At 42.7% G+C, this 18,635-nt stretch overlaps 1 protein-coding gene across 4 annotated transcripts in view; it reads left to right on the top strand.

The window, feature by feature from the left end:
* LARGE1 (LARGE xylosyl- and glucuronyltransferase 1) overlaps positions 1-18,635 on the top strand; it is a 602,000-nt gene that overhangs the window by 352,047 nt on the left and 231,318 nt on the right. For all 4 annotated transcript variants that reach the window (XM_078147082.1, XM_078147080.1, XM_020982455.2 and 1 more), the window contains one exon: positions 1,016-1,187. In XM_078147082.1, the coding sequence (XP_078003208.1) occupies positions 1,016-1,187 (172 nt within the window). The remainder of the gene's footprint in view (positions 1-1,015; positions 1,188-18,635) is intronic.

Genomic DNA, 18,635 nt, shown 5'->3' with positions numbered 1-18,635 from the left:
AGATAAGAAGATCATGGAAATATGAAACATAGCAGTGCACCATATGCCTGTGATGTCGTGTGAAGACCAGGACCTTGGAGTCAAGAAAGATTTGGGTTTGAATGTCCACTTCACCAGAAGCAAGTTAGTTCCCATCTCTTGTCCCGGTTTCCTCATCTGCAAAATGTGAAGAGTAATTCCCATCACTGCCAACCTATTGTGAAGGTCAAATGAAATAACCCATCTAAGGTGCTTTGCAAATTTTGATTCACTCTGGGCATAGTTTGTCTTCAGGCATCCTTTAGAAATTGTGTATATGTGTGAGGGGTAGGCATGTACATGGTGTGTGCTAAGTATGTGTGCGTGTAGTATCTCTGCATGTGTATTCTCCTCCTCCTCCTTTTTCTTCTCCTCCTCATCCTTGTCCTCCTTGTCCTTGTCTTCTTCTTCATCCTCCTGCTTCTCCTCCTCTTCTGCCTCCTGTTCTTATTCCTTCTTCTGCTCCTGTCTCTCCTTCTCTTCCTGTTCCTGCTCCTGCTCTTCCTTTTTCTTCTCTTTCCCCTTCTTTCTTCCTTCTCCATCTCTCCTCTATAATATGCATATATATTGTATGTAGATATTATACATACATATGGATATGTGTATAGCATATGTATATATTCACACACTGTTTGTATATGCACTGCATATTTTTATATATGTACTTTTTGTCTCCTCCTCCCTCCAATAAAATATGAGTTCCTTGGGAGTAGAAATTATGTTTCCTTCTTTTTATTTCTATCCCCTGTGCCTAGAACAGTATCTGGCACACAGTTTTTTAATTGATTGACATACCCTACAGCTTCTCCTTGACAGAGCTTAGAGTTATAAAAGGAGTGTTACCATAATATAACACATTTTGAATGAGCCTAAAATTTGAAAATAAAACTAACTTGACTTCACTGTGCCCCAAATCCAGGTGTCTTTGTGGATAAGATGTTTGCTAGCTAATGAATTCTCCTTCTCTTTTTCATTTCCTCTGTCTCCTTTCATTCAGTCGGAGGTCTCCTGGATCCCCAACAAACACTACTCTGGGATATACGGCCTGATGAAGCTGGTTCTGACCAAGACCCTTCCTGCCAATCTGGAGCGAGTCATCGTCCTGGACACAGACATCACCTTTGCCACCGACATTGCCGAGCTCTGGGCCGTGTTCCACAAATTCAAAGGTAAGAGTGATTTTTCTTGAGAGGAGAGAGTAGCCCCCAAAACACCCAAGGCATTCACGATGAAGATTGGGCCACTTTTATGTTATCCATGATAATCCAAGCAGGGAAAGAGTCCAGTATTCATTGTCCTGTTTTTTACTATGTGTTTCTCAAAGAAGATAGAGATTCACCTAATTAATGGTATTTGGATTATGCTAATACTTGAATTAGTCTTTGTTTTTTTTAATCAAAAAGGAGCTAAAAGGAAAGATAGACATAGATCATGTCAACAGAGTAGGGGATTTAAAATCAGAGGATTCCTAGTTTAAATCCAGATCTACCACTTATTACCCCAGGGACTTTCATTTAGCTTCTCTGGGACTCAGTTTCATTATCTTTAAAATGGTGTTGGGAAGAAGTTTTGGAGTGAGTGATCTCCCAAGTCCCTTCCAGCTCTGAACATGTGCACAATTTTATTATCCTAGCATACACCATCAAATGGTGGGAGGGGGTGGTCCAAAGGCCTGGTCCGTGGTCGGGGCAAGCCAGTCTGAAATTAATAGTCTTCCATAGATAGTGCATTGTGATCTATCTGTGTACAACTAATAGTTGTATGGAATATTGACTTAGGAGGTCAAAGAATGAAGGTACTTGAGGGGTGGAGAGGCATGGAGAGTCTTTAGAAATATTTCACCGGCTATTGCTTTTGTTTACTTTGTGCTATTAATTACGGCATCATTTACCATTGTTTAACTAGGTTGGCATTGGTTGGTGAACATCACTAAAGCAGAGGTATTAACTTGGGGATCCATGAACTTGTAGATAGATAGATAGATAGATAGGTAGACAGACAGACAGACAGACAGCTATATGTGAATACAAGTTGTTTCTTTTATAATCCTATTATATTTTTTTCATTTAACCATTATCATAAGAATGGTCCATAGGCTTCATCAGATTGTCAAAGGAGATCATGATGCAAAAAAGGTTAAGGAGCCCTGTGCTAGAGACTTGTTAATCCCTCCTATGCACTAGATTGTACTGCCTTTTATACGGTAATGCATGTGATAAACTTTGTGATTAAGGGGAGCAATAGGTTAAAAGAATGTGATTGAGCCAAACATATGTGTGTATGTATATGTATATATAAACCATATATGTATGTGTATATATGTGCATACACGCATATTTGTGTGTATATCTATGTGTGTGTGTATATATATGTATATATGTGTATATATATGTGTATGTATATATATATATATATGTATGTATGTATGTATACATATGGAGAGAAATAGAGACAGACGATGTGTGATAAGACTTGAAAGAAGTGAAACACCTAAGTATAACGAGGTAACTCTCCACTCTAAACTTTACTCCATTATCAGGCTAAAAAATATAATCCCTTTTTTTTCTTAATATCCCAAGTGTCTTTGAATTTTGTTCTGTAGAGTACCTAATTGGCCAGCCTGATGACACCCAACATTCAGCTCCCCATTGTCCTCTTTGGCATAATCATTAAAAAAACAATTTCAGAGGAATTCCTTCTCTCATTGTCACATGGCAACATCGACAGAGTATTGGTATTTTTTTTTAATGGCCCTTTGTTTTCATGAGGAGTGGGGGGAATCTCAGTAAAGAAGCTTTGAAGTTTCCCAAAGACCACTCAGGCATCTTGTTGTCCTCCTATTCAACACTTGCCTCAACCTCTGTCCATCTGCACTGCCCATCCCTCATATACATACTGTTAGACAAGCTCTATAGGATGTCATTTCAAATACATGTTGCAATCAGGCAAAGAGATATTCTTCATCCACTTGAATTTTCCTGTGGATGCCAACTATCACGGATCATGTATGTGTCTATGTCAGTGAGATGCTACCTGGAATTTCTCCCCATTCTGTTCATTGCCCTGGGGGTTGTCTACGTAGATCTCTCTCAAGGTTCAATCCCGGTGTTTTGTTTTGTTTTGTTTTGGGGGGAGAGCAAGCAAAGTATGTATTCCAAGGTCAGCACATTAACAGGGAAAATGTGAATCTGAGGAGCTGAGGTAATAGAGGGCTAAATTATAATGATACACTCTTACTTGGCTTTATATCTAATGCCCCAATTACTTTATGAAGTAATCCTCTCCCCACTATAAAAAGGAATATAATAAATGCTAGAGTTATCTGGTAGATTCTAACTGATAGTACCCAACCTGCCTTAAGGAGCTCACCAACAGATGTAGAGGGAAATTGAAAGTATTTCCAACAGAGACTAATGATTTTTAATCTTTACTTGCTATGTGAATGAATGTAAAAGGTTTTGTTTTCTTTTTTCGAAAGTGCTTACTATGTGCAAAGCAGAGTGTTAAGCATTGGAAATACAAATAGAAAAGTCATACGGTACCTGTCCTCAGGAAGCTCACATTCTAATGGGGGAGACCACACATGTTGAAGGTGCCTGATTCAAGTCAGAAGGAAAGGTCCAGAGTCATTAGGGTATAGTAGCAAAGCAAGTGGTCAGGCTTCTTTTGAAAGCCATTTGCTCTGATAAAATGATAGTAGTTTCTGCTGTTGAACCACTGGACAGTGCCAAGGACAATGGCAGCAAGAACTTTCTTTTCTGGGTCCTCAGTAGTTATGGTTGTAGCACCTGCAGGAGTGATTACCAGGCTCCATCTCCACAAAGATTGCTTTCCAGGGTGATGGCTGTGAGCAGCAGAGGGGACGCCTTTCCATTCTCCAGTCTCTGGAGTTCAGGGACATGGGCTTTCTCCATCGGGAGCTGAGGGGAGATGGTGAGCAGGGTGCTAGTCATGGTTTGACTTGCTTGGCACATACTGCCTCCTGTCTCTGTCTACCTCTCTCTCTCTCTCTCTCTCTCTCTCTCTCTCTCTCTCTCTCTCTCTCTCTCTCTCTCTCTCTCTCTCTCTCTCTCTTAGAGTGTCTTGCTGCTTCAGCTGGCTGGTTTGCCCACCCTGTGTGTGGCAGAGGTTCATGGGCACGGGTGGCCCTTTTCCCGCAGGAGTTGATTACTTGGATGATGAATGTGAGGGCTGGGCTGGGCGCAGGACCCATAGTCTGGGATGGGCTGCCACTCCCCCAGCTCCTATGCCTACCTGACTTTTGGAGGTAGTTGGTCAACAGCTTCCACTGCTGGTGATAAAATCAACAACGATTTCTCCCCTCAAGGATGACAGTGTGGGCTGGACTGGAAGAAGGTCTGGGAATTGGGGGATGGGGGTCACTGTTGTTTCTAAAGCTCTTGGATTCAGCATCCTGGACTGTCTCCATCAGAGAAGGAAGGGAAATGGTGGCCAATACAGTGATGGGACTGATTTGTTTTGTCTGGCACATGCTGCTTTCTGTTTCTCCATCCGGATGTCTTGCTCTAGGACACCGTGCTAAGTGCCAGGGACATGAAGATCAAAAAATGAAAAAAAAAATTCTCAAAGAGATTACATCTTATAGAATCACACAGAGGCTAATTTTATTAAGGAAATAAAATTAGAAAAATAGAAGCATGTCATGTCAGAACTGGTTGAAACTTTTGAATATAGAAAGTCAGAGCAGTGAGAGACCTTAGAGCACAGAATGTTGCTTAGGAAGGACAATAGGACCCAGGGTGTTAGAACATTTTGTCAGGGCTGGAAGCAACTTACTGACAAAGAATGCCAGAGCTCAGTAAGACTTTATGCCATAAAATGACAGAATTGAGAAGGGGCTTAAAATGTTGAATGTGAGACATTTAGAGGACCTTAGAACACAGGACATTAGAAGCCATTTGTACATTATGCCATAGAGATTTGGAGCTTGGAGAGGTCTTAGAATATAGAACAGATTCTAACAAGAACCTCAGGGAAGATTTGGTCTAATGCTCTCATTTTACATTCAGTGAAACTAAGGTTCAGAGAAAGGAAATGGCTTGACTTTGTGTATCTACAGGAGGGGGTAAGTTCTCCTTTATCTCCTTTGTCTTTTTGTGTTTTACCCTTCCTGTCTTGCACTCTTGCTCACTTCTTCCCCTTGTTCCTATCTTCTTATTCCCTGTTCCTTTTTGTTTTTCCCTCCCTTCTCTCTTTCCCTCTTTCCTTCTCTCCTGTCTCTGGCACTCTGTCCTTGTCTCTGTTTTCCTATTTCTCTATGCCTCTGTCTCAATGTCTTTCTCTGCCTTTATTTCTTCCTCTCTCTACTTCTGTCTCTCTTCCCCTCTCTTCCTCCTCCTGTTTTCCTCCATGTGTTCTCTCTCTCTCTCTCTCTCTCTCTCTCTCTCTCTCTCTCTCTCTCTCCCATCAATCTATCTATAATTCATCTATCTTTTGTCTTCCTATCTTCTGCCTCTTGCTTCTCTCATTTCTCCTATTTCTCTCTTTCCCTCTGTAACCAAAGCACAAAGGCCAGTGGAAAGAAAATTGACCAGCTTTGCCCCCCACCCCACTAGCTCTTTCCCATTTTGGGCAGACGTGTCCATACACAGCATCCTGTCTTAAGCAAAAGTTTTCTGCCCCTGCCCACCTCCCCCACAGGAAAGGCGATCATCAGAACTTCTCCTGTGCTCAACGTTCCAAGTGACATTGATATAATTGGGTGCTTTTTTTCCCTTTCTCCTTTCTCTCTTCCTTTTTAGAGCCCATGCCAACCCCTCATGCTTAGATCACTGATAGGTTTGATTCCTTAATGGAGCTGTGAATTTCCCCTGAGCCTGAATTCCCTTTTTTATAGAATCTATTAAAAAGCCTTTTATTTCAGGCTGTAACAGTCCTACTGTCAGTTCCTGCCTTTAGGAGGTCTTGCTGTAACTTTCAAAAAGCCCTCTTTGGGACAATCTAGTGGGCTTCCTGAGCTGGGACTTATGGGAGGCCAGCAAATGCTCCTGTTGCCTCCTCATTGGGAGAGCACACCACGCCCTCCTCCCACTTGAGTGATTTCAGAGTCACAGACTTTGAGTAGAAAGAATCAGGCCACCAGGGTATTGGGGATGTTTGAGTGAGTCACTCCAAGTCTTTGGTGTTTGAACAAGGGGAAGGATAAGTGCTGGAGGGAGGGGCAGGGCCATCTCCTGCAGGCAGTAGAAGAGGATGGAGGTGGGGAAGCACAAGAGGGCAGAAAAACTAATGAGCTTAGAGATGGAAGACCTGAGTTCCCAAAGGATGAAGCTTAGAGCTGGATAGGACTGCAGAAGTCATCGCACAGTCACCTATTTCACATTTAGCCTCAGACACTTAATGGTAATGCTCGCCAGCACTTATATAAGGTTTTCCAAGTACTTTACATGTGGTATCTCATTTGATCTTCTCAACAAGCAGAAGGAGATAGGTGCTATTATTATCCCCATTTTATAGATGAGGAAATTGAGGCACTCAGAAGTTTGACTTGCTCACAGTTTCCAGGGGTATTGTGAAGATTAAATGAGACATCAAATGTGAGGAACTTTGCAATGTTATTATTATTATTATTAAGAGGGGTTATTATTATTATTAATATTAGTCCAACCCCCTTATAAAATAAGGAAATAGAGGGAAGGTGATTGGCCCAAGGTTATATAGGTGTCCCTAAATTTCACAGTTGGAAGGAACCTGAGGCCAACTTACAACTGAAAAAGAGTCCCATCTATAGCATCCCTGACAAGTGGTGATCCAGCCTTTGTCCAAGGACCTCCAATGAAGGGGATACCATCTCTTCCAGAGGCAGCCTATTCCTCTACTGGACAGTTCAAACTGTAAGGCAGTTCACCCACCCTCAGCAGCAAGACCTAGTGTGTATCTCTCTTCAGTTATCATGGTCTGCCCCATCCCTCACCTCCATTAGTCCTGTCAGAACAAATATAATTCCAGCCTTTCCAGCCCATGAAAATGGCTTTCAGACACTGGCTAAGTCTTCTCAATTAATCAACAGATGTTTATTAAACTCATCATCCAGACCGAACATCCCCTATATTTCCAACTGATTCACATATGACATAATCTCCAGGCCTTTCCCCATCTTCATTGCCTCCTCAGGACACATTCCAGCTTATCAAATCCTCCCTAAAATAGTGTTCCAGATGCCATCTGCCTAGACCAGAGGACAGCAGTACAATTTCAGAACCCAGGAATAAGTGGCAGAGTTTAAATCACAGTTTAAGTCATCTGATGCCGAATCTGGGATTCTGCATCTAGCTTCAGTATTGACTATCTGACCTGGATTTAGGCTCTTACCTCATCAGTGCCTCGTTTTCCACAAATTATAGATTGCCAGTAGCCTTACTTGCTTATAACTACCCCAGGATTATTTTGTGCAAATGTGAAGAAAATGCAAATGCACATACACTGGAAGTGAACTTGTCAAAGGATGGCATTCTAGAAAGTGGTAGCATGGTCATGGAATTATCAGTTTAGAGATGGAAGAGCCCTTGAGGCCATCTAGGCCACCACCTCATTTTACAGTTGAGGAAATATAGGCTTGGAAGGGAAATGATCTGCTCAGCATCATAGAGATACAATCAGAGGACCATAATTTTAGAGCTGAAAGAGACTTATGACTTTATTTGGGCCTATCCCTCTCATTTTACAGATGAGGAAACTGAGATCCTTAGATAAGAAGTGTCTTGTCCAACATCATACAAATGTGGTCATTGAACCATAGATTTATAGCTAGCAGAGACTTCAGAGACATTTGAGCCCAACCCCTGAGGAAACTGAGGCCCATAGATGGGATGTGACTTGTCCTAGGTCATACTGGCATATATCGCAGAGCTAGAGCTAGAAAGACTCAGAAGGTATCCATTACAACTCCATTTTATTGATAAAGAAACTGAAGTTCAGCAAAGTGAAGTGATTTAACTAGGGTTATAAGGGTCATTCTTAAGTCCATGTCCAGTACTTTATCCACTCTACCACAGTGCCTCTCTGGTGTGGTTGAAAGAGAATGGATTTTGCAACCAGCCAGAATCAATGAATTCTAGCCCTACTTCTAGCATTTGCTACCTGTGGGGCCCCGGGCAAATCACCTAATCTTTAAAATGGAGATTAATATATTGAAATACAGGTTTAAGTGATGACCCCATAATGTCGGCCTCTAGTACTACTGGGAACAAGATCTCAACCTCACACTAGCACCTGATCTTCCAGCCTTTCAGTTGTAATGTAACCTCAAGCCAACAGCGATGTCCCTTTTGTGCTAGAAGTTAGGGTGACCAATCAGGAGTGCCTTTGAAATTCAAGTGACGAAAGATAACTCTATATCTCTGCCCCCTCCTAACACCATCCCCACTCTTCCCTGCCCTGTAATTCACATTGTTGTAGCACTTTTCACTTATGAGACGTTTCACATGCATCATCTCATTTAATGGACACAATATTACAGGGTGAAAGTAATACAAGTATTTTATTCCTATTTTACAGAAGAGGAAACTGAGGCTCAGAAAGACCATCTACTTGCTCAACGTCATCTAGCTAGTGAGAGGTAGATCGAAAATTTGAACTTAGGTCATCTGTCTGATTGCACAAGCGTAAGGGAGCTTGAATGGCCACTTTGTCTACAGACTTAGAAGCAGTAGGCAGAGGTTGTAGAATTCAAACCTGATGTTGGGAGGGGGAAAAAAACATTCTGATCAATTAGAGCTGTCTCAAAACAGAATGGACACATAGAAAGGTTGTGAGTTCTACCTTCTTGGAGCTCATCAATCAGAGGCTGAATGACTACTTGTCACATTCATCCCTCACGATCTAACCACTCAGTGTACGTTTCCACGTGTATTGCTGCTCATTGCTTCTCTCTCAGGACACTTTGGCACAGTCAGATGGATCTTCTTGCTTGATACTTCTCCATTATGCTCTATCTGCTACCCCGTGCCCTTGCACTGACTATTGCTGTGCCTGGAATGTGCTCCCTTCTCACCTCTGTCACCCAGAATCCCTAGTTCCCTTCAAGGCTCATCTCAGATGATGCATTCTACATGAGACCTTTCCTGAATTCCCCCAGCAGCTAATGCTTTACCCCCAAATCACCTTATGTTTGTTTTTGATCTATGCAAATATTTACTTGTCTCCCCCAGTTGGAAGGAACTTTTGCCTTTGCATCCCTAGCACATAGGACAATGCTTAGCACCTTCTAGGCTCTTGAAAAATATTTGTTGATTGATTAATTGACTGATATTACAGTGGGAATTTCTATTGTGTGGGGGTTGAACTACATGACTTCTTGGGTCTTTTTCCAACTCTAGAATCTTGATATGATTCCATGACTTCTTGAGAGCATACAAAGGGTATTAAGAGGTCCTCAGATATAAGCTAAATTGGATGGACTCTAAAGTTACTTCCATTTATGGAATTCTAGCAGTCTAGGAAACTGATATCTCTAGGGATTGCTCCAAAGCATGGGCAGGAAGGATGGACACATTTAATCTGAGTCTTCCCCATCAAGGCCAAGATTTGGTGCAATGTATAAGTCTTTGGGTTCAAGGGAGGAGGTACAACGTGGAGCCAATAAACTCCACACAGTCCTAGCATCTCCAAGCTAGAGGGGACCCCCAAGACACTGTAGTTTAAGTTGCATCTGAATGAGAATGCCATTTAAAGTATACTTTACTCCACAGCCTTCATTGTAGAAAATGCCCAGCTTCATTACACTCAGACCATACATTGGTTTGCTAAGTAGACTATAAAGATTCCTGAAGGCAGGACGTGTTTCACTTTCATCTTTGCTTTCCCAGACCTGTCACAGCACCTCACATACAATAGGTGATTAATAAATGTTTATCAGTTGATCAATTGTAGATCACAGGATTTTGAATTTGAAAGGGACCATAGAGGTTTCTGTGCCTCAGTTTCCTCATCTGAAAATTTAGAGGGAGGTAGACTGGATGACCTTTAAGGTCCATTCTAGCTCCAAGGCTATAGGATCCTAGGATAGTTTAGTTGAATCCCCAGGTTCTACAAATGACAAAGGGGGAGGTGAGGCTCAGAAGTGCAATGACTTGTCCATGGTCACACTGCTAAGATGTAGAGAACCTGCAATGGTGAATATTTGTTTCTTAAGTTGGAATTTGTGGAAGTTGAGGATGCATAAGTCAGACTTTGGTCTGCGAAGGCCTTTTATTTTTCCTTCCACATTCTTCAATGTCTTTTTCTTCTTTCCTCCTTCAAAGTCTTCCTTGAACTTCACTCCCTTTCTCTTGCTTTTTCTCCTAACTATTCTTCCTTCAGAAGTAGTGGTGAAGAGGTATAGGAATTTTGGGGTGCTGCAAACCCAAAATTGTGGTACCTTGCCCTGCCTGAGTGAATTCAACTGAAATCTTCTTCAAGCCAGAGGAAAAGTTTATTAGTGATAAATCACACAGGCCAGGTAAGGCCTGTAAGGACAGGGCAAGTGGGCATGAGAAAGTCTCAGCCTTTTGAGCTTGAGATTCTCAGCATCTGAATGGGGGCCAGGGTGGAATTTTTATACACTGAAGTGACTTTGGGTGGCCAGAGAGGGGGACTGGGAAAAGGGTCTAGGTGAGAATTGTGATTGGAAGGTCTGAGAGATTGAATAGACAATGGGAATAGCTAATGGAGAGAACAGGAAGGTAGAAGTTTGAAAGGCATCTGCACAAGACCAAAGGGTGGGGCTAGGACTTTCAAAGGGAGATAAGGGGAGTCGATAAGGAACCATTTGAGAGTAAGGCCTTTCTGGGGCCCATAGACAAAAGGGAGCCAGATTCTTTTAGGGTGAGGGGCAAAGGCACATCTGAATAAGATTAAAAGGTAAGGTTAAGGCTTTCAAAGGGAGATGAAGGGCTGGGGATTGTAGACAAATGGGAGTCAGATTCCCTTTGGGTCAAGGGGTGAAGAACTAGGCTTGGGCCACACCCCATCAGTGGGATGATTGAATTCTACCTCTGTTGCTTCCTGCCCATATCTCCTTGGTTGAGTCATGTGACCTCTTTGGTCCTCAGTTCCTGACCTATAAAATGGACTAGATGAGTCCCTCTGAGTTCCCTCTAGCACCAGATCCATGTTCCAACATGCTAACTCTTTCTATCTCCCTTTGTTACCTCCCTTCTCTCCTATCTACCTCTCTTCTCTCTCCCTCTTCTTTCCTTCTTTCTCCTCCTCTAGTCCTCTCCTTCTTACCTTCATCTCTCTTGTTCTCCCATTCAGTCATTCTCCCCAATTTTTCTCCATCCAAAGGAAGCCCTGATGTTTTTCTTTTCTCAATTTAAGATGGAAGTGGTGGAAATCAAAGACAGTCCTTCAGTACTGACTGCCTGAGTGCATGTGAGGAGTATCTCTCTGACTAAAGTTGCCTTTTCTAAGGCTGTCTGCCTGACTTCCCTCCTGTGGCTGAGTTTTCATAGGTCCCCTACTCATCTCACATTGGCTACTGACAGTTCAGAAACTTGAGAGAATATTTTTGCCTCAGGGAAGAAAAATAGAATTTAAAAAGATACAAATTCTCAGATGAACTGCTTTAAAATGGTACTTGCAGTGAGGGCTGGTATGGGAATGCGATTTTATTGGCCAAAGCCATTGGAATTCTGGACAGTAAAGGATTGGACAGGGCCTGTGTTCTCTGCCATGAATCCAAAGATTTTTCTAAAGGCCAGAGCAGCTGCTTTTAAACGGTATTTTACTGTTTCTTTTTATTCTTCAACATGCTTAGTATTGACAGATCATCCCCTACTCTTCCCTAACTCCTGGGTTGATCTTTAGCCAATTGCCAATCTTTGATAGTCCCTTTCCATTGTTAAGTCCGAAAATCCTATGATTCTCTTCTCTTGAAGTTACTTTCTGTCCTCCCCTGCTTCTGCCTTTATTTCTCCTGTTTATCACTGTTCTTCCACATAAACCCCTTGACTTTTAAGGGGCTAAGAAATATTACTTTGTTCTAGGCATTTGTGTTTTGTCATTCATTCATTCAATGAAAAATTTAGCCACCTACTATTTCTCCAGGTGATGGAGGTACAAAGACAAAGACCAAAACTGGTCACGAGTTGAACAAGTGACTGGAAACTCCTGTCCTCTAGGGGCTTACATTCTACTGGGGAAAACCAAAAGTTTCCCCTGGGCTTCAGCAGCTCAAATAAGAGACAGCCTAGTAGAGAAGACTGAGTACCAGATGGGAAGTCAGAAGCCCTATCTTGTGGGACCCTGGCTCTGTTTCCCTCTGCCTATGTGACCTTGTAGAAGTCTTTTCATCTTTCAGGGCCTTAATGTCCACCTCCTGAAAATAGTAGAACTAGACAGTGGCTAAGTTTTCGTCCTGCTCTAAACCCTAAGGCCCTACGTAGTTGAGCTTAGAAAAATCAACTATCCCTTCTAGGCTCAGTTTCCTCCTCTATAAAAAAGGGGGAGTTCGAGTCAATGACCCCTAAGTTTCCCTCTTGGCTGTCCATCTTTGGTTCATAATCATGGAAGCAATGATGTTTGTCATTTGATAACTACCTTAGCATTAGTTATCTTGAAAGTGTGCTGTCCATTGATTACTTGGTACAACTGGTTCTGGCTAAGAACAGAAGAATGGCTTTCAGTGTGTGTGGTGAACGCTGGTGGTGGTGCTTTCTTTGCTGTTCATATTGGAATTTAAAATGTGCCAAGAAGAAAAAAAAAGTCTTATTTTTATTTTTTTATTTTTATTTTTAAATGAACTAATCTCACAAAGCCACCATTATTTCCTTCCCTAAGGACATCAGTATCCTCCCCCCAAAAAAAAAAATTAGACTGTTCATGGCATTGGGGATGGGTTTTGAAGTTGGAGATTCTGGAGTTGTCTGAGTTTAATGAAGCGCTAATATTTGGCAGTGAGCATAATGTGGAAGTACAAAGAGCCAGTAAGGTGATTAGTGTGGCGGAGGTAACAGTGTGAATGAAAAGTTTAGTATGTATTCCAGTAGAAAACAATTGAAATTCCTCAAGTTTTCAAATTTCAGTGTTGCAAAAAGATTTCAGGGTCCGTCCAGCCCAACCTGTACAGAGCAAAGTAGCCCGTCTATGGCAGACTAACAAATAGTCCCCCAGTCCTGCAGGCTTTGAGTACTTTCTTAGAGTTAAGCTGTTGTCTCCCAAAAGAAGAAAGCATTTGGGGTTTGCTTCATGTTTTACCTTGGCCTTAGGAACCTAAACTATATGGGTAAATTTCCTGAGTTGGCTAGAGACTTCATTTTTTTCCTCCAGACCTGCACAGTCCATGTAACTCACAGTATTAGTAAATGTCAACATATGCCTTAGTTTCTCCCCCATGGTGGCATTCTGACACTCCTTAGCTCTAGCTTCAGTTTGACTCTGAAATTCTTCCCTTTCGTCCTTAGACTCCCTTTTTTTCTCTCGGGGAAGCCTGATCCAGTGACATGGAATTGTCCAGATACTCCTTCTTTGTATTCTGCTAGAGGAAATCCAGGTTTTCTCTAGTGTCCCACTGATGTCACTTGACTAGCGGCCTGCTCATGTTCCTGGAGGTGCCATCTTGGTCCAAGAACTTCTCAATGTGTCATCACTTCCCTCTTTGGTATCCCATTATTATCACCTTTCCTGGAGCCACGAGATTTTCTGTCCCACCTCCCCCTCAATTGAAAGATAAGCAAAATGAGGTTCAGACAGAGGCATTTACAGGGGTTTCAAATAGCAAAGCAGGATTCAAACCCAGATACTGTGACTCCAAGTCCTGTCTTCTTTCTTCTTTTTTTTTTCCTTCTCTCTTTTTCCCATGATCTTCCCACTGTACCGTTCCGTCACTCAGATACACGCATCAGCAAGTGAACAACCAATGTTTAAGTTGTCCCATTCCACCAAATCCCCTCTTTTAGATGAAAGTTGACCTTGACCCACCAGAAAGCGTGGCACTTATGTGGTATAATGGACGGAGTGTTGGGATTAGAGTCAAGAAGACCTGAGTTGGAAACTTGATGCAGATCTTTCTTAGCTGTGTGAGCACAGGCAAGTGACTTAACTTCTCTGAGACTCATTTTCCTCACCTGTAAAATGAATTATCCTGGGTCTCTCCAGATTTATGATTCTTTTTTTTTTGGTTGGACAATGGGGGTTAAGTGACTTGCCCAGGGTCACACAGCTAGTAAGTGTTATGTGTCTAAGGCTGGATTTGACCTCAGGTCCTCCTGAATCCAGGGTCAGTGCTCTATCCACTGCGCCACCTAGCTGCCTGAAATTTATGATTCTTGTGATACTCCCTTCACAATTGTAACACAGACGTAGAACTCCTGGCTCTCTATGTCTCTGGAGGGAAGATTGCTGTTTATTGCTCAGTGAACATCACAAGGACATGAGAGGATCCCCCCCCAAAATATGTGTGCAGATATTATTACAGGAACATAATACATGAAGAGGACATGGCTTGTCAGGAAGACAAATCTGTTTTGTCTCCTTCCCCCACAGCACAGCCAGGCTCCTCCATCTGCATTGAGGCAGTGGGCAGAGCAGCACAGGCAAGCGGCCTTATTGAGATGGATGGCCTTGGGTTTTGAAGGCATCCTGTCAGCCTGCCCAGGCTCATTTGTAAACAACCAGCAGCTTTCAGAGGAGAGAAGTCAGGTTTATTTTATTAAAAGTCATTTCCACCGAGGAAGGTTGTCCAGATTTGTTTTCTTGCTCTGTTTTTTTACCGGTGGTGATGGGACGCTGGGGGGAAGGGGGTGCAGAGGTAAGGAGGGAGAGCACACCAGGCATAGGGGACATCCTATGCACAGAAATATGGGCAGGAGATTTAGTGCTGAAGGGAAGGGAGATCATTCTTTTGAATGTTTACATTTACCTTTGAAAAGTACTAGAAATATTCATTCTAAACATCAATCCCCACATATATACTTTTTTACTTTTTTTTTTTTAGCTAGGCAATGGGGTTAAGTGACTTGCTCAGGGTCACACAGTTAGTGTTACATGTCTGAGGCTGGATTTGAACTCAGGTCCTCCTGAATCCAGGGCCGGTACTCTATCCACTGCTCCACCTAGCTGCCCCCCCCATATATATATTTTTAAAAGGGTTTTTGATCAGACACTCTAAGGTTACCTTTCCTTATTTATTTAACATTACCTTGCTTCACAGAGTCTCCATTTCAGTCAAATTGACTTTATTGTTCTTTCTCCAATCTCTGGGTCCCCTCTCTTGCCCCTGTGCTTTGGTACAAATCATCACCCTTGCCTGGAATACACTTCCTCCAAGTCTTCAAGTTCTCAAAGTTCTAAAGACTACCCCCTATGATAATACCTTTTTTCCTGGTGCCTCCAGTTTTACTGTTCTCTCTTCTCTCAAGTCATCCTGGGCTTTTTGGTATCTGGGTAAGGATTGTATTCCCTTCTGCCAATAGGATGTAAACTCCTTGAAGGAAGGGCCTGGTTTTTTCTTTTAATTTTATCTTGGAATTCCCATTGCCTAGTACAGCCTCTGACACATAGTTAGTCTTTAAGGACTGTTTGTTAAAGCGAATTGAGTTTGTATCAGTATTTAATGTGGTGAAAATTAACAGTAATAGATTGTCTTTGAGAGCATATTAATCAATCAATCAATCACTGAACATTGATTAAGTGCCAACTATATTCCAGACACTTTATGAGGCACCAAGAATTCAAAGAATAAATGAAAAGTTCTTTCACTCCAGAAGCTTGCATTCTCTCTCTTGAGACAATATGTACATATGTAGATATATGGAGAATAGACACCAGGTAAGTGCCATTTCACCTCAAAGTCCTACATGAATATTCATTATTATTATCATCATCATTTTGCCAGTGGTAGTCTGGGGGTGCTATGTCATTTTGCATGCTTTTCTTTGAATGGGGAGGATGATCCTTCTGGGCTGTTTAAAGACTCATGAGGTTCCAAGTGCCAGGTTTGGGTGAAAATATAATGGTGTGACTTGATAAGGAAGCTCTCCATAGCTGGACATTTAAGAAAAGTCTAGATAACCCCATGAGGCAGCTAAATGGCTCAGTGGACAGAAGGCTAGGCCTAAAGTCAGGAAGACCTGAGTTCAAATTCAGCCTGAGACACTCACTAGCTCTGTGATCTGGGGCAAGTCACTTAACCTCAGTTTGCCTTAATCCACTGGAGAAGGACATGCTCACCACTCTAGTATCTGTGCCCGGAAAACACTGTAATGGAGTCAGAAAGCAGCAAAAAGAGAAGCCCAGAGGAGATTATTCTACTAGGCAGGTTAAGTTAGATGCCGTCTGAGGTCCCTTCCAACGCTGCTAAGATACTCACACCTCATTAATGCCTTCAGTCCTTTGGCAAACAAGTACAAATAGACTTCTGAGTAGGGAGGTGGATCTACAATGGATAGAGGGCTGGGTCTGGAGTCAGGAAGACCTGAGTTCAAATCTAGCCTCAGATACTTGTTAACTGTGTGACCATGGGCAAGTCCTGCCTCAGTTTCCTTATCTGTAAAATGGAATCCACAGCTAAGGATTCTTACAGAAGTCAAATGAGATAACATTTATAAAGTGTTTCGGAAATGTCTCGGCAGCTGGGTGGCATAATGGATAGAGCACTGGACTTGGTGTCAGGAAGACATGAGTCCCTATCTGGCCTCAGACACTAGCTGTGTGACCCCAGGCACATGATTTAACCCATTTTGCCTCAATTTCCTCATCTATTAAGTGAGCTAGAGAAGGAAATGGCAAACCATTCTGGTATCTTGACCAAGAAAACCCCAGATGGAGTCATGGAGAATTAGACATGCCTGAAATGACTAAACAGCAAATTGGAGATTTCAGAGCATGATATAAATGCTAGTTACTACTACTCCTACTACTACTACTACCACCACCACCACTACCACTACTACTATTAATACTTACTACTACTACTACTACCACCACCACCACCACTACTATTAATACTACTATTACTACTTCTATTACTACCACCACCAGCACCACTACTACTATTAATACTACTGTTACTACTTCTATTACTACCACCACCACCACTCCTACTACAACTCCTACTACTTCTACTACCACTACTATTAATACTACTATTACTACTTCTATTACTACCACTACCACCACCACCACTCCTATTACAACTCCTACTACTTCTACTACTACTACCATTACTACTACTATTTCTACTACCACTACTATTAATACTACTATTACTATTACTACTTCTAATACTACCACCACCACCATTACTACTACTACTAATACCACTACTCCTACTCCTACTCCTACTCAGCTTTTCCTGACTCCAGGCACAATGCTCTATCCACTGTGCCATCTACCTGCCTCCAGGAGGGGAGTCATAGTTGTCTTCCAATAAGTAAAGGGCTGTTGATGTGGAAGGGACTTGGTCTCAAAGGACAGAAGCAGGAGCAATGGGTAAGTTGCATAACCTCTCTGGACCTCAGTTTCCTCACCTGTATAAAAGGGTTGCCTGGCAGAGTTGTTGTGAGGCTCAGATGAGATGAACAATAAAGCAAACTGCTTTGTATTCATTGCATACATTTTTAGTTTTGTACACTCGGGCAGGCTCCAAGGAAGTTGGCGTAGAGATAGATTTCCTCTTGTTTAAAAAAGAGAAAATAACAGAAAACAAACAAACAAGAACCTTTGTAACAATTAGGGTTGCTCAGTGTGAAATGGGCTGCCTGGGGAGATAGCAGGTTCCCCCCAAGCCCCTTGCTGGGGGTCTTCAAGCCCAGGCTGAACAGCTCCTCGTCAGCCCTGCTGTGGCGGGCACTTTGTTCAGGGTCAGGTTGAGCTAGATGGCCCTCAGACCCTCTCCACTCTGAGGCTTCAAGAGGCTTTCCTCCCTGGGATGTGCCTTGTGTTGGCCCTCCCCCACGTACTCACCAAACCTGCAGGTTCTGAATGTGGAGGAAGGTGGCGGGGACAAGAGTTTGGAGAAGAGATTGCAATCCTGGCCCTGGGCCCTCTCAGGAATATGTGCCAACCTGTTTGTTTTGTGTCAGGAGCTCAAAGAGTGATTTAAAAATGCCCACACTGACATCATAAATGCCACAAAAGGTCAGGCAGCATGGGGGGGGGGGCAGGGATGGTGGAGGGCCCCACAGCCAAGGCAGGATTGGTATATCATTAATTCCAAACTTGTAACTGGGAAAGTGTCAGCATGGAGGGAGCCTGTCCACACCGTGGTACCCCCCCACCTAAGACATCCTGAGGAAGTTCACAGGGGGTTGTTGTCACAGCTAGAGGAGGAGAAACTCCATTTCCCCAGCACTTGCTATTCTTGATTCATGAATGTGAGTCTATGATGTGTGTCTGTGTGTGTGTGTGTATTTATGTGTGTACATGTGTGTTTTAACCTGCCCTCAGAATGGGAAGGAATGGGGCATCTGGCCAGCATGGCAGCATTCCAGAATCTAGCTGCAGATGAAACAGAGAGGTCTTACCAGTGTCTATCACAAACCCACCTCACTTGTAAAGATCTTTGCCTCTGGTTGTCTTAAAGAGAAGCCCTGGCTCATCATCACCTGCCTGGCTTGGGAAGGAACTCCACTCATTTCCTCAAATGTTTACTGAGAGGTGGGATAATAACAGTGGAA

The sequence above is a fragment of the Phascolarctos cinereus genome, unplaced genomic scaffold (genome assembly GCF_003287225.1).
Source record: "Phascolarctos cinereus isolate Bilbo 61053 unplaced genomic scaffold, phaCin_HiC Scaffold_1;HRSCAF=81, whole genome shotgun sequence".
Classification (NCBI taxonomy): Eukaryota; Metazoa; Chordata; class Mammalia; order Diprotodontia; family Phascolarctidae; genus Phascolarctos; species Phascolarctos cinereus.
Note: the sequence above shows the minus strand (reverse complement) of the source record. Positions and strands in the feature narration are given on the sequence as shown.